The sequence below is a fragment of the Panthera uncia genome, chromosome F1 (assembly GCF_023721935.1).
Source record: "Panthera uncia isolate 11264 chromosome F1, Puncia_PCG_1.0, whole genome shotgun sequence".
Classification (NCBI taxonomy): Eukaryota; Metazoa; Chordata; class Mammalia; order Carnivora; family Felidae; genus Panthera; species Panthera uncia.
Genome location: NC_064813.1, coordinates 36,154,039 through 36,169,734, shown reverse-complemented (window position 1 = coordinate 36,169,734; position 15,696 = coordinate 36,154,039). Strand labels below are relative to the sequence as shown.

The window sequence follows — 15,696 nt, the reverse complement described above, 5'->3', positions numbered from 1 at the left end:
TGGCACATTTTCACACTTAAAAATAACACATTACTGGTATGTCCTATCCTATAAGTCTCCAATTAATAAAAACGAAGCAAATAATAATAATAATAGTAATACCTCAGAGAGCCCCATAGGTCCAGTTAATACTATAAATGATCTTCACAGGAGATGACAGGTAGTTAGATAAACTTGAAATAGGTCAAACATTTACCATCAGAAGGGATGTTATGTTCCCAAACATATCTCTGTAATTATAATGCATTTTTATAAGACTACATTTTTTGGTGGTTGTTTCAAAGAAATTCAATGCACAGAGACTAGGTGTTAGAAAAGACAGGGTGCTTCTGAAAGCGTAACTGATGCCTCTAAGTGTGATTTGTATTATATATTAATGTTTCTGCAGAACATCTATCTTCTGAAGGTATAAGGAGGTCTCAACAGACTAACCCGCACAAATACTCGCTACCCACACTTTTGGGAATTATATAAATGTGTGGAATAGTTACGTCTCAGTTAGAATGTGGTATGTAATACCAGTTTGTAACACGTGAATATTTTCACTCTTGGCATTCTGAATAAAACTCAACAATCTGAAGTCACTATAGAAAGTGTGGAGTGGAATGGGCCTGGCAGCCACGAAACCACTGAAAACACTTATCACCGGCATCTCAGTTTACCTACTTTGATAAAATATTTCCCATGCAAGCTCCACTTGTCTTTTTCCTTTCGTGTAGTGTTGGAAAATCTGCTAAGAGTATTTAGTTGTTGCTAGATTATAATTTAGTAGAATATCAACATAATCTATTCATTCCTCCAGATCAAAACTGTATGGGTTATTAAGGAAGCTGAAATACATTTAATCTTAGGGTAGAAAATGTGAAACAGGTAAAGATTTCTTCTGAGCCTTGGGAAAAGAAAAACCTTAAATTATTTAGCAAACAAAAAAAAAAAAATAAAATAAAAATAAACTCTATAAAGTCATAATGTTCTTCTCCCAAAGAGGCTGCCTTCTGAACATTAGCACATTGATATCAAAGAAATTTAGGACAATAAAAAAATTAAAAAAGAACATATGAATGCATCAGAATTACAACAAGGAATGATCCCTACATTGCTGACACATGGAAAATCGTTAAGAGAAGCTCCCATGTTACTAAAACTAATAGAGAAGATATCTGGAAATACTTAAGATGTTTTGTCTACTATAGATAGAAAGAGTGAGACAAAAAAGCAGAAAATTAATCTTTTGGAAGACACAAGGTCACAAAGATAAATGGAAACATTCACCTCTTGAATAAATTCTTTCTGGTTCTGTTTCACCAAGCAATGGTAAGATAGTTGAAAAGATATCTCGATATTCTTAATGGACAAGGGAAACAGCAGAACAATGAGACAGTAAAAGTCTCTTGGTAGAAATCTCTACTTAATTGTCTATAGCTACCAATACGACTGCTTGTGATGTTACAGGATTCTTAAAAGGCAGCTTTAGATCGATATTACCTTAAAATGTAAAGAGCAAGGCGTTCTTTGAAAATTTTCTTCTCATTCTCCCAAGTAAATGCAATTCAAAAGTTATATATCACCTTTTAGTTATGCTCACAGAATTATATAATGGTCATTAGGATACACAATTTTCAGTTTACTAAAGTCCTTAAGTTCTCTTCTACTTCACTATCTAACTACTTAAGTATCAAGGAAAATCCAGGTGACATTTTGTCAGTAACATTGCTTCTATACAAATAATTCTGGGGGCACCTGGGTGGCAAGGCTGATTAAGCATCCAACTTCAACTCAGGTCATGATCTCAAGGTTCAAGGATTCAAGCTCCGCGTCCAGCTCTGTGCTGACAGCTCGGAGCCTGGAGCCTGCTTTGGATTCTGTGTCTCCCTCTCTCTCTGCCCCTCCCCCGCTCATGCTGTCTCTGTCTCAAAAATAAATAAAACATTAAAAAAACTTAACAGAAACCCATGGGAGAGGGGAAGGAAAAAAAAAAAAGAGGTTAGAGTGGGAGAGAGCCAAAGCATAAGAGACTCTTAAAAACTGAGAACAAACTGAGGGTTGATGGGGGGTGGGAGGGAGGGGAGGGTGGGGGATGGGTATTGAGGAGGGCACCTTTTGGGATGAGCACTGGGTGTTGTATGGAAACCAATTTGACAATAAACTTCATATATTGAAAAAAAAATTTTTTTAATAAATAATTCTGTATAACACACCTATACATACATTTCATATATAAACATAAATCTATATAGATATACACATAGTTTACATGCATTATGTGTAGGTAATTATGTGTATATATATATACATATATACACACACACACTTATACGTATATAATATTTAATTCTGCATGGATTTTTTTCAGATAGTATCACTGATTTTTAACCTTAAACTTCCAAATAACTGTAAGGTGATAAAGCAGAGATGACAATCTTATGCAATAGACTTAGAGGGAAACTGACTGTATTTGGAATCACTGGCACTTTTCATAGTTGTCTGGCCTGGGCTATACATTTTATGCCAGATGCTGAAATGGAAACTGTAGGTGTCCTGGTAAACTATAAATCTGAGTGATTAAAGATAGATGGTACTACTGGGAAGACTTTATTGCTTTAGGGACTCAAAGGTCAAAAGTGTAAGAGACATTTCAAAGTGATTTTATTTCCAGTATAGCCTCTAAATTTGGATAAGTACAAATAAAAATGTGTCTACAAATGTAAAAAAAAACAACCACACCAAGAAGGTAAATAAGATTTATAAGTTCTAAGATTCGGAGATAATAATTATTTCTAAAACACTGTTAATATTTTAGCGAATTTATCAAAGCCTGTAATATGCAGAATTCTAAGACATACTTCACCCCCCAAAATTCCCAAGTCCTGGTATGTAATTCCCTCCCTTGAATGCAGATTGGGTTGTGAATATGATGAACTGTCTTTCCTATATCATGTTATCTTATATGGCAGGAAAGATTTTGCTGATGTAATTAAGGTTCTAAATCAGCTGCTTTTGAGGTAATCAAAAAGGAGATTATCCCGGTGGATGGGCCAGCCTACTGGGTAAGCCCTTCAAAAAAGTCAGAGATTCAAAGCCAGAGAGACTCTACTGCTGGTCTGAGGGAACAAACTGCCAAGCTATGGAAAGGGCCAAGTGACAAGGCACAGCAGGACACCTCTAGGACCCAAGGATGGCCCCCAGTTGATAACCACAAAGACAGTAATGACTTTAGTCATATAACTGCAAGGAACTGAATTCTTCCAACAACCAGTGAATAAGGAAGAGAACCCTGAACATCAAATGAGATCATAGCCCCAGCTGGTACCTTGATTTCAGTCTTCTAAGATGTTGAGCAGAGAACTCACTAACTGGTGTGTGATCCACAGAAACTGTGAGGTTATAAGGTTGTGTTGTTTTAAGTTGCTAACTTTGTGATAATTAGCAATAAAAGAATAATATAAAGCAAGTTTCTAAACAGTTAAAATCAACATATAAAATTAACTTTATGTCTGTATTAAGGAAAAGAGTCTTAAGGCTTCTACCAAATTTAAAGGGAATGCCATATAAGTAGTATCAATGCAAAAGACACAAAGTTGCATAACCAAGAAGACAGCATTTATGTAAATAAATTAGGAATAAGAAAAGATAGCCTAGATTAGGAATGAGACAAAGATGCCCACTCTCACCATTCCTATTCAACATCATAGAAGTCCTTGCCAAACAACCAGGCAAGAAAAAATAAATAAATAAATAAATAAATAAATAAATAAATAAAAGGTATAATAATTGGAAAGGAAGAAGTAAAACTGTTATCTCTTTGTAGATGACATGATTTTAGATACAGAAAATCCTAAACACTCAACCCAAAAAAACAGTTAGTTCTAATCAAAGAATTCAGTACAGTTACAGGTAACAAAATTAATGTACAAAAATCAGTGGTGTTTCCATATATTAAACTTACCTGAAAAAGAAATAAAGGAAGTGATACTATTTACAAATGCATCAAAACCAATAAAAGAGTTAGGAATAAACTCAACCAAGGAGGTGAAACTTAACCAAGGAATCTTCTAATCTGAAAACTATAAGACATTGATGAAAGAAATCAAAATCAAAAAAGACTCAAATCAATGGAAAAGTATCCTGTGTTCACGGCTGGAAGAATTTTAAATTGTTAAAATGTCAATACTACCAAAAGCCATCCAGAGATCAAGGCAATTCCTATTAGGATTCCAATGGCATTTTTTTACAATGTACAAAAACAAACAAACAAACAAAAAACAGTTCTAAAACTTATACAGAACCACAAAAGACCCCAAAAAGCCAAAGCCAAAGCAATCCTAAGAAAGAAGAACAAAGTGTTAGGCATAACACTTCTTGATTTCAAGCTATACTATAAAGCTACAGTAATCAAAACAGTATGGTACTGGCATCAAAACAGATCAATGAAACCGAATCAAGAGCTCAGAAATAAACCCAAGCATATATAGTCAAAACATTTGACAAGGGAGCTGAGAATACTCAGTGGAGAAAAAACAGTCTCTTCAATAACTGGTGCTGGGAAGACTGGATATTCACATGTAAAAGAATGAAACTAGACCCCTAGCTTACACCACTCACAAAAATTACCTTGAGGTGAACTAAAGACTTAAATGTACAACCTGAAACCATGAAACTCCTAGAAGCAAACAGGAAAAAATCCCCTTGACATGGATCTTGGCAGTAATTTTTCAGAAAGGACACCTAAAGCATAAGCAACAACAACAACAAAATGAACAAATGTGACCAGGTGAAACTAAAATTGTCAGAAGAAACAACTGAGAAACTGAGAAGGCAACCTATGGAATGGGAAAAAAATATTTGCAAACCATATATCTGATAAGGGACTAATATCCAAAATATAGAAAGAATCAATACATCTCAGCAACAAACAGCAATCATAATCATTCAATTAAAAAATGGGCAAAGATCAAAATAGACATTTTTCCAAAGAAGATACACGAATGGCCAACAGGTACATGAAAAGATGCTCAACAACACTAGTCATTAGAGAAATGCAAATCAAAATCACAATGAGATGTCACCTCATACCTGTTTGAATGGCCATCATCAAAAGACAAAAGATAGCATGCTGCCCTAGAGCCCTTGTACGGTGTTGGTGGGGCTGTAAACTGGTACAAACACTACAGAAAACAGCAGTATGGAGGATCCTTAAAAAATTACAAACGGAACTGCCATATGATCCAGCAATTCCACTTCTGGGAATGTATCCATGGGAAATGAAGACACTAACTCAAAAATATATCTGCAGCGCTATGTTCACAGCAGCATTATTTACAATAATACCCAAGACATGGAAACCAAATAAGTGACCATTGATGGATGAAGGAAAAAGAGATACACACACACACACACACACACACACACACACACACACACACACAATGGAATATTACTCAGCTAGAAAAAACAAGAAAATCCTGCCATTTGCAACAACAGGATGAATGAACCCTGAGGGCATTACGCTAAGTAAAATAAGCAAGACAGAGAAAGGGAAATGCTGTATGATCTCACTTATATGTGGAATCTAAAACACACACACACACACTCACTCTCTGTCTCTGTCTCTTCTCTCTCTCTCTCTCTCTCTCTCTCTTTCATAAAGAAAGAGCTTTGTGGTTTCCAGAGACAGAGAGTGGGCACAGGGGAAACTGAAGGAAGGAGGTCAAAGGTACAAACTTCCAGTTACGACACAAGTAAGTACCAGGATGGAATGCACAACATGATGACTACAGATAATACTGCTGACCGATATACAGAAAAGTTGTTGTGAGAGTAAATCTTAAGAATTCTCATTGTAAAGGAAAATTTTTTTTTCTTTCTATTGTATCTATTCGAGATGACAGATCTTAACTAAACTTAGTGTGGTAATCATTACATAGTATATGTAAATCAAATCATAATGCTGTGTACCTTACACTTACACAGTGATGTATGTTAATCATATCTCAATAAAACTGGGGGAAAAAAGAAGATATAGACTTCACTAATTATTTGGAATTGTATCAAACTCTTGGCACAAAATAGATCTCCATTTAAATTAGTCATCCATATTTCGCTAAAAAATAATTCCCAAGTAAATACTGACTTTTCTTTTTTAATCTTGACTTACTTCTTAGCCAGTGTGGCATGGTATGAAAATCTCCTGGCAGATAACAGAGTTCTAAGTCCCCCCCCCTCCCACCAAGAGATTTATTACATTGGGTTATATTGTGTTTTATTGATATTTTAGCAAAATAAAGGTTTTTACAAATATAACGTTAAAGATATGCACTTATGTTTTCTTCTACCTCAAACTGACTTTCTAAGAGGTAATTCTAAATATAAGAAATTATAAATAGTTCAATGAATAAACTATATGTTGCAAAAATGGGCTATAAAAACTTAAAACGCATTTTAACAATATTTCTAGTGACAAGCTGCAATAAACACAGCTCTTGTTTATATCTTTGAGATTAGTCTCTCATCTTCTCTACACTAAGTCTCCATCACCACATATGTCTCTTGACATTCAAAGAGTGAAATAAACAGTATTAATAAGGCATAGTGCAAAATGGAGCATCTACTGGTCTGATAAAGAAAATACGCAGCATATAAATCACAACTCGATAAACTGAAATCTGAGAGCCTATTTTCCTTTAAAATTCTGATTACTGATGATAAAGAAATATATGATGAAAAAAATCCTAGATTTCCTTTTATCCTAAAACTCATCTGGGAAGTATTTCATCTGACCACAGCCTCAGGTATTCCTTTGTCACTAATTAGAGAAATACTGAATATTTCAAGTATAAATTGCTTAATTATATTTGTCAGCTTGCTCTAAACCAATTAATTATTTACTTGTAAAATTCTTTGATGCAATGCTATCCAGAGGTTCATTTCTGGAATACAGACCAGGAGCTATATTTCCTCTTCTACCCCAATTAAGCTGAAGACTTGAGACAGTGAAATATATTGTTGTGATGTCCTGATTTACCGTATTACTCACTAGAAAGAAATGAATCATTTTCTTAAAATTCCAGTATCTACTGCTGTCCTTTGTAAAGCTTTAAGTCCTAGTCATGTTCTTTCGTAAAAGAAGTTCCTTATGATTTTTTTCCTAATGAAGTCTCTTCTATAAAGACAGCTTATAGCACAATTAAGTGTTTAGAAAAGAATTTCTGAATTTCTTAGGGGAAAAAAAAACAAACAAAACCAAAACCCTTCCTGTATCACATCAGGACACCGTCTTCTCTCATGGCAGCATACCACTCGATAGCTTAGCAAGTCCCCTTGAGACCGGAGTGCGAAGCAGCAAGAAACGGCTGTGATTGTTGTACAACCACCCAGGTTCACCTACTGGTCCCTGGAGCAGAGAAGTGTAACACAGGTAAGAGAATCAGGAGGAAGGAAAGAGAAAGAAAATAACCACCTTTTATGTATTCATTCATTCAACATATTTATTGAGTTGCTACTATCAGCCAGGCACCTCCCCGGAAACTGAAGGTGTCTACACCTTCTACAGCAGATACTTGCTGAGCACCTACTCTGTGCAGGGAGCTGTCCTAGACACTAGGGATATGTGCGGGCACAAAACAAAGACTCCTCCCTCTCAGAGCTTGTACTCTGGATCACCCAGGTCTAGTAAATCTTGACAAGCATTTTCACCCTCAATGGGAAACACGAGAAGGATTTAAAAACAGAGGGTTTTCTTTTCTTTCTTCCCTTCTCGCTTGTCTTACAGACCGATGGAGAAACAGATTAGAGAAATGGTGCCGGGAGCTGGAAGATTAGTTAATAAGTTGCTGCCCTACAGGTGACAGATGGAGCTACTTTATACTACGGGGAGACAAATGGAAGTAGAGCAGGGTGGAAAATCTGAAAGACATTTGAAAGAAAAAACGGAACTTGGTGAGGGACAGAAGTGTCAAAGAAGGGGAAAAAAAAAGAAGTGCCAAAGAAGAGTCCTGGGCTCTAGCATGCACAACTGGGCAGACTGGTACCGAGTATCAAGTTAGCATTGGAGGAGGAGGGTAGTCTGTGAGGACGATCGTGAATTTCTTTACAGACGTGTTGGGTTAACGTGAGTTCAGAGCTGAAAGACAGCTCCAGACTAAAGACAAAAAGTTAGAAATCAGCGGTGTACAGAAAGTAACTGAATCCACAGGCGCGAATGACATCAACTGTGAGGAAAGTATAAAGCGGAAAGGAAAAAAAAGTCAGGACTGAAACTTTTAAAACTCCGTCATTAAAGGCCAAGAGATGAGAACGTGTCGGTTAAGAAGAATCAGAGTCTCCAGAGAGGCAGGAAGGAAACCAAGGCACTATGGGACTCAACAAGCCAGCGGGGGAGTCTTTTAAGAAGCAGCATAGGAACAACAGAGCCACGTGCAGCTGAGACATCAAGCAGAATGAACACTGGTTGAAGTCCACTGGATTTAATGACAGAGGTCACTCAAGAGCCATTTCTTGTGGTGCTGGAAACAGGGTCAGGAGTGTCTGTCTGCAAAGGGAAAAAACAGAACCAGGGCAGTATGGAGGGAAAGGCAGGTGGAGGTGGGGGCGTAAGACTTAAGTCAGTAGTGTTTTCTTTCATCGTCTTACTTAAAATAGCAACACCTCTCGCCTCTTTATTGTCCCTCTTTATCATAAAAAACATACATAAATGTAACCAGATGTAAAAATATTCTACTCATGTGAAACTCCTTGGTCAAACTTTCTGTTATGGACATTGGAATACCTTTCTAGTGTGGCCATTATGCTGAGACTATTCTAAAGATCTATACGTTTGACAATATAACTTTCAACCTTTAGAAGGTCTCCAAGATGATCTGGGAAATCTGACCCAGAATCCTTCTACCTTGGTGAGACAGACTAATGGTACCTACAGTAAAGGATAGGGTCATTAAAGGCTTATATAATGTCTATTAGACAGGAAGGAAGAATGATATCCCAATTCTCTAGAAAACTACCTCGGTTTGGGGGCACCTGGGTGGCTCAGTCGGTTAAGCGTCCGACTTCGGCTCAGGTCACGATCTCGCGGTCCGTGAGTTCGAGCCCCGCGTCGGGTTCTGGGCTGATGGCTCGGAGCCTGGAGCCTGCTTCCGATCCTGTGTCTCCCTCTCTCTCTGCCCCTCCCCCATTCATGCTCTGTCTCTCTCTGTCTCTCTCTGTCTCAAAAATAAATAAACGTTAAAAAAAAAAAATTAAAAAAAAAAAAAAAAGAAAACTACCTCGGTTCTATTGAAGTACAATAAATTGCTCTATAAACTTATAACTTACTAGCAATCAGTTGGTATCTTTTATTTTTAAAAAAAGTTTCCTAAGTACTATTTTACATGATAGATACGTTCAAATTTTAGTCAGAGGCCCCAAGGATACTTCAAGAGGATAGTTATCGATTCTATAACTGTATGTTACTATTCATTACCAAACACAGAATCGATCTTACTACATTCCACTGGGTCAGCTGATAAAACAACTCTCTGAAAAAGTCAACTGAAGGCAAGATCCATTTAAGTAAGAGAGCTGAGTTCATCATCACAATAAATATAAAAACACACCGGCAAATTTTTCCTCCCTCAGTGGCCTAAGAAATCTGAATCTGCTAAAGACACAGGTAACAGGGCTTCTTCTATAAGGTACTCTGATTGTGCACTAGTTTTCTCAAGTGGTGAAAGGACAGGAGAATTCTTCCAAGGTAAATGTTATGGGCTCAGGCATGCCTTGGCAATGGGTCAGGGACAGCGACCTGTATGTGTGGAGTAGCAGTAGCAAAGAAAAAAAACTAAACTGAAAAAGGGCAAAAATCTCTAGAGCACAATCAAAACCCCAAATCATCGATCTCTCAGCAGGGGCAAAACCTGACAACTGAAAACTGTACGTTTTTTTATCTGCCTCTGGTTGGTATTTGCCCAATAGATTTGCCCTCTTTGCTTCCCACTATAAATACTTAAATAACTCTTGCACTTAGAGTTTAAGCCAAGAATTTTATATTAATTGTCTCTCTTATAAGGACTATTTACATTTGCTTTTATGGGTCTCATCTTGATAGCTGTTTTGCAGATTTGGCGTTTGTGTGTTTGTATTTCTTTTTAAAATTAAAACCACAATTTTTTTTAATTGTTCATTAATTTGCAAAGACAGTTTGTGCTAGTGGTGGGAAGTCCCTAAAAGAGAAAATCAGATAACCGATTAGAAGTGAGTCACTCAAACCATGGGACTTGAAACAGAGTCAGTTTGATAGCATTCTGTGATAATAAAAAATATTACCTCCCTGTTATGCAGTATTTTTATAATTTAGAAAGCAACCTCAAAACTGCCTCCATCTTATGAATGAGGAAACTAATCCTAAGAGAAGTTAAGCAAGAGGAGAGTGTAAGTGGCTGACACTGACCTTCCACTGGAGACGAGGGATCCTAACTACTGCTAGAGAACTGTTGAGTGCCTTGATCAGAAAATCTGTGCAGGCTTTGTGATGGAATGCAGATTTTGTGTGCATTAACATCTTCTGGGGAGAAGGTCAAGGGTTTTCATCTGATTTTTCAAAGGAGTTCTGTGATACAAAAATCTCTAAGGGCCATTAAGGGAAAACACATGTAATTTTGTATCAGAAGACAAACTTAATTTCACACACTAGTCCTTCTATTTACTAGTGATGATGACTGTCTTCTCTAAGTGTCAAATTTACCTGCCAGAGTCCTTGTGAAGAGTAAATATGGTAATTCATATAAAGCAACATTGTTTTTAAGAACTCCATGTGGCAGAGATTACTAGCTGTGCTCCAATATCTGTTGACCAAATATACAGTCAATGGCCAGATCATATAAAAATAGAACTTTGAACCACAACCTTCAGCAACCTGACCAGGAAACCTTTTATCCATAACAAATAACCCAGGACGCCAGCCTTCTATGTCAGACATGCAGGAAGCCAGACTGCTGTCTCTAGTGACAATCCAGGAAGCCGAACAGTAACTCTGTAACAATCAGCCCCAAATGCCCAGGACTTGATTAATAACTGACAGCTTCCCTAATTTTTGTTCCTGCTTCCAACTTAGGACGAAGCAGAGAAAGCCAGATGATATGCCTCACTTCTGAGTAGCTCACCTATAGCTCCTTCAGGCCAGCAGCCTCTAATCAGGTCATACCTAAAGGCTTATTTTTCCCATTATAAAGATCTTCTAATTCCTCTGCCTGCCTATGAATCTCTAGTAAAATGTCAGTGACAATGGTTGACTCCCTTGCGTGCTATAGCAAGCTCAGAATAAAGAGCCTTGCTTTTCTCATTTAGTTGGTCTTCATTGATTTCCACTCTGTTCAACATGTCTTCCTGAATAGTAGAAGTTTAGCTGGCACATGACCAGCCAAATGACGACTATATATTCCAGCCTCCCTTGCAGCTACACATGTTCATAAGACCAAATTTTGGCCACTGGGATGAAGCTAAAAAATGTTGTGTGGCAGTATCCAGCAATGTACCTCAAGATACAGCTAGCAAGGGGCGCCTGGGTGGCTCAGTCGGTTAAGCGTCCGACTTTGGCTCAGGTCATGATCTTGCGGTCCGTGGGTTCGAGCCCCGCGTCGGGCTCTGTGCTGACAGCTCAGAGCCTAGAGCCTGTTTCAGATTCTGTGTCTCCCTCTTTCTCTGACCCTCCCCTGTTCATGGTCTCTCTCTGTCTCAAAAATAAATGTTTAAAAAAATTAAAAAAAAAAAAAAAAGATACAGCTAGCAAATATCCTATATCCTTACATGCCGGCAAAAGGGGACTTTATCAGCTATAAATAGGCTTGGTTTCTGAGAATTTGATAGATCAGAGCTGCCCTATTAGCCCCAGAATTTTATGTAACAGAAAAATATAATAACAATAATAATACAGCACTAGCTCCCATTTGCATAGCCTTACTATGTGTGAGACACAGTTCTTATCTCTGAATAAATATCAATTAATCATTAACAACAATCCTATGAAGTAGGTTCTATTATTATTTTGTTTTTGAGAAACTGTGGTACACGAAAGTAACTTGCCTAAGGACAAGCAGTGTTTAGGACACTGTAATTTGAGGGTTTCTATAACTTGTAACTGAACTTAAACCAATTTATATGCTCTTAGAAAAGAAAGTTAAATAAACTTTTAAGTGGTTGAATCAGGGTTTGATGTGCAAGGTCTGAATGCAAAGCCCATTTTATTCTTTGATGAATCCCTCCTAGGAACAGGTCCAGATTCTCTAGAATCCCTTTCTGTTACCCTTTGCCTGATATCTACAGATACAGGATCAAGGGTGGTCTGTTCAGAGAAATCAAGCTGCAAAATTTTAACTTCAGCTTACAGAAGACAAATCTGTTGGTCTATTTCCAAGTTGGTTTCAGAGTGTTCACACACCTCAGTTGAAGTGTAAACGTCACCAGATAAACCAGCTTCAAAATCATAATCATCACTACGATCTGTCATTCACTACATATCTATCATATGTTAAAGTATGACAATGAGGTCTTTAAAGTATCTGATATACCTGTATGTTTAACAGACAATTTTTATCAGAAAAAATAAATATTTAGTTTACAAAAAACAAAACAAACCCTTACCTTTATCATTCTGGATAGATCACCAGCATCAGCTAATTCCAAAACTATGTTAAGTTCATTATCTTCAATGAATGATGCATAATATTTAATTACATTTGGATGGTTGAGTTGCTGATGGAAAAACATACAAACAAAAACAAACAAACAAACAGGCACCAGAAAAGTTTTTCAATTGTAAATTATCAAGAATCACTTATAGTTTCCTAACTGAAGAATAAACTTAGTTATTGCATTTCATTTTTAAGCTAGAAATCTTAACAAGACATCATGTATATTTTTCTTTAAGCCAGTGAATTTTGAAACATGTATTGTAATTATTAAAAGTAGATACCAGTTTATTTTGATATTCTTTATTAGAAATAATAGAAAGTTTGAAAACTTTTAGAAAGTTTGAAAGCACATATTACTATGTTCAATAAATATATAAATATAAATGAAGGGGAGGGTGGGTGATGGGTATTGAGGAGGGCACCTTTTGGGATGAGCACTGGGTGTTGTATGGAAACCAATTTGATAATAAATTTCATATATTGAAAAAAATATATAAATGAATGACATCATTAAAGCACCAATTGCTAAAAATTATATCTTCAAAATGGGAACTGTCATTACAGGTGCTCGGTGGTAAATAAAGTATCCCTACTCCGGTTTTGAAGTTGGCCTGATCCTTATGTAACTATAACCAGTGGTTTAAAACAAAACAAAATAAAAGGACATCGACTGTATCTAAATATAATTTTTACATCAAATGATATAAGTTTACCTATGGGGTTGAGTCATTAAATGATCCTAAGAAAAATTTGACCTTGCAAAAATATACACATCAGTCTATACAAAAGGACAATCCTTTTGTACAATCTTTTTGTTCAATCTTTAAACAAGATAACATAAGACAAATAGTTTCTCAAAGAAAATTATTCAAGAATTCTCCCAGATGGTATATACATGATTTTCTTCTCTTCTTTCTACTTACACGGTTTTCCTCCACATCTTCTATAATACTTCTCTATAACAATTTATATTTATTTTTAAAGCAGTTGCTTCATGGCCCAGGAAATAGCTACAACTAACAGAACAGATGGAACGTGTGGTTCATTTTGATCTTACTCTTATCTTTTTTGATAAATCTGATTCATGTTAGGCACAAACAAAAACGTATGGCATAAAAACATCCAAGTCTTATCTAGTAGCTGAAAACAGAACACAAGCTACATCATTCCTCAAGGAAATTTCACTAGAATAAAAGCAGTTTAGAGATAACTGAAATTTCAGTCGCATTCTTTGAGTGGATAAGAAACTGAAAAGCTAATTCTGACATACTCTTTACATCACCCTCTCTAAATCTGGGAAAATGTTACAGAAATATTATAAAAACCATGTACCCAGCTGGATCAGTCCACATTCTCAATATATTACATCTTGAGATATACATCTATATTATATCTTGAACTTTGGATAATACCAATACACATTTATGTTACTTAACCTTTAGAATACGTCTAATTGGGATGGTCAAGAAAAAATTTCTTCAATGTTTTATGCTCATTTTATTTCCTAGTTTGAAAAGCAGGGGGGTGGGGAGTGGGGGGAGCTAATTTTACCAAATGTCCCAATTAAATTATTTTATGATGAATCCAAAAGGTAACTACATTCTTCCATATAGTGAGATACAAATTTACATCATGTTGCTTAAAACCAATGCGGCCTAAGTTAAGTCTTAAAAATCTTTTTCCTTATAAGTGCAGTATTTTTATAAATCACTTTTATCAACAGGCTCAGCTATGTTAAAAATAGTCAATAGTTCATTTATTTACCTTAAGGAGATCAATTTCTTTGATACAATCAGCACGTGCTTTGGAATCCATTAAATCAAATATCTAAAAATAGAATCCAGAATTATTTAATAAACTAATAATCTATGGTTCAAGAATAAACTAATAATCTATGGTTCAAGACACCACATAAATTCATTATAATACTTTACATATAGTTTATACACCTACTAAGAAATTTTCTTCCCGATTAGCATTTTAGGAGCTTTGAAAAACTGTAGGTATTTTATCTCATGTTACCTCCAGAGTTTACATTTTCCCTCCACAGGCAGTGAGTATTAAAACTGAGAAAAGAAGGGTGACTAGGTGGCTCAGTCAATTGAGCATCTGACTCTTGATATTGGCTCAAGTCATGATCTCATGCTTCATGGAATCGAGCCCCACATTGGGCTCTGTGCTAACAGTGTGGAGTCTGCTTGGGATTCTCTCTCTCCCTCTCTCTCTGCCCACCCCCCCACCCCTGCTCAAAATAAATAACGTTTCAAACAAATTTAAAAAATAACAATGAGAAAAGAGAACCACTAGACATTTCAAGCCTTAGGTTCAAATGAAACAGAATGGATGTTGTGATCATAATAAAGTAAGAGCTAACATGTATTGAACAATTAATATGTGTTAAACATATTACATTAACTACATTAACTACCTCATTTAATTTTCGTTTAATCCTTAAGAAGACAATATTTCCATCTTATAGATGAGGGAAAGTAGGTTTAGAAAGCGTAAGAAACTGACAAAAGTTCACACAGCTAATTAACGGAGCAGCCAGAATTTACTCTCAGAGTTTTCCAACTATATAACACCGGCTCTGAATGATTAATCTACACAATCAAATCATGTCTAAAAAGTCAAATGCACACCGTGACAGGGAAGCTATCACTCCAAACTGTTTCTTTGGAAAGAGCAGTGACAAAATCTTGCCCTTTTTAACAGTATGTCACAGATATACATACAACACATAAACAGATCTACTCTTATCTGTGGAATTAAAATTTCCTAAGGGAAAGGAGCAATTAGGAAAAACTATCTAAAAAGGCTCCTGGGGGTAATAATGAGTAAAAGGTTGAGAAATATGGGTCTAATGTGAAAAGTATAAAAATATATAATATAATAAAATGGATATTAGGATGTGTCTGAAAACAAAGAACGCTATCAGTGCTCTAAGTGTGTGGAAAATAAATAAATAAATAAATAAACAAATAAATAAACAAATAAGCAATATGCTAAATATTGGAGAATATATCTGGATAAGTCA

At 36.0% G+C, this 15,696-nt stretch overlaps 1 protein-coding gene and 1 long non-coding RNA gene across 4 annotated transcripts in view; both read right to left on the bottom strand.

Moving 5' to 3' along the window:
• Positions 1-15,696, bottom strand: part of NEK7 (NIMA related kinase 7) — a 158,922-nt gene that overhangs the window by 44,797 nt on the left and 98,429 nt on the right. For all 3 annotated transcript variants that reach the window (XM_049634306.1, XM_049634308.1, XM_049634307.1), the window contains 2 exons: positions 14,424-14,486; positions 12,610-12,720 (listed from right to left, as the gene is read on the bottom strand). In XM_049634306.1, coding sequence (XP_049490263.1) covers positions 12,610-12,720; positions 14,424-14,486 — 174 coding nt within the window. The remainder of the gene's footprint in view (positions 1-12,609; positions 12,721-14,423; positions 14,487-15,696) is intronic.
• On the bottom strand, positions 6,835-12,603 carry LOC125925370 (uncharacterized). Its single transcript, XR_007458810.1, has 2 exons — positions 9,258-12,603; positions 6,835-8,996 (listed from the first exon to the last, which is right to left on the bottom strand). It is a non-coding gene; the product is annotated as an uncharacterized LOC125925370 (long non-coding RNA).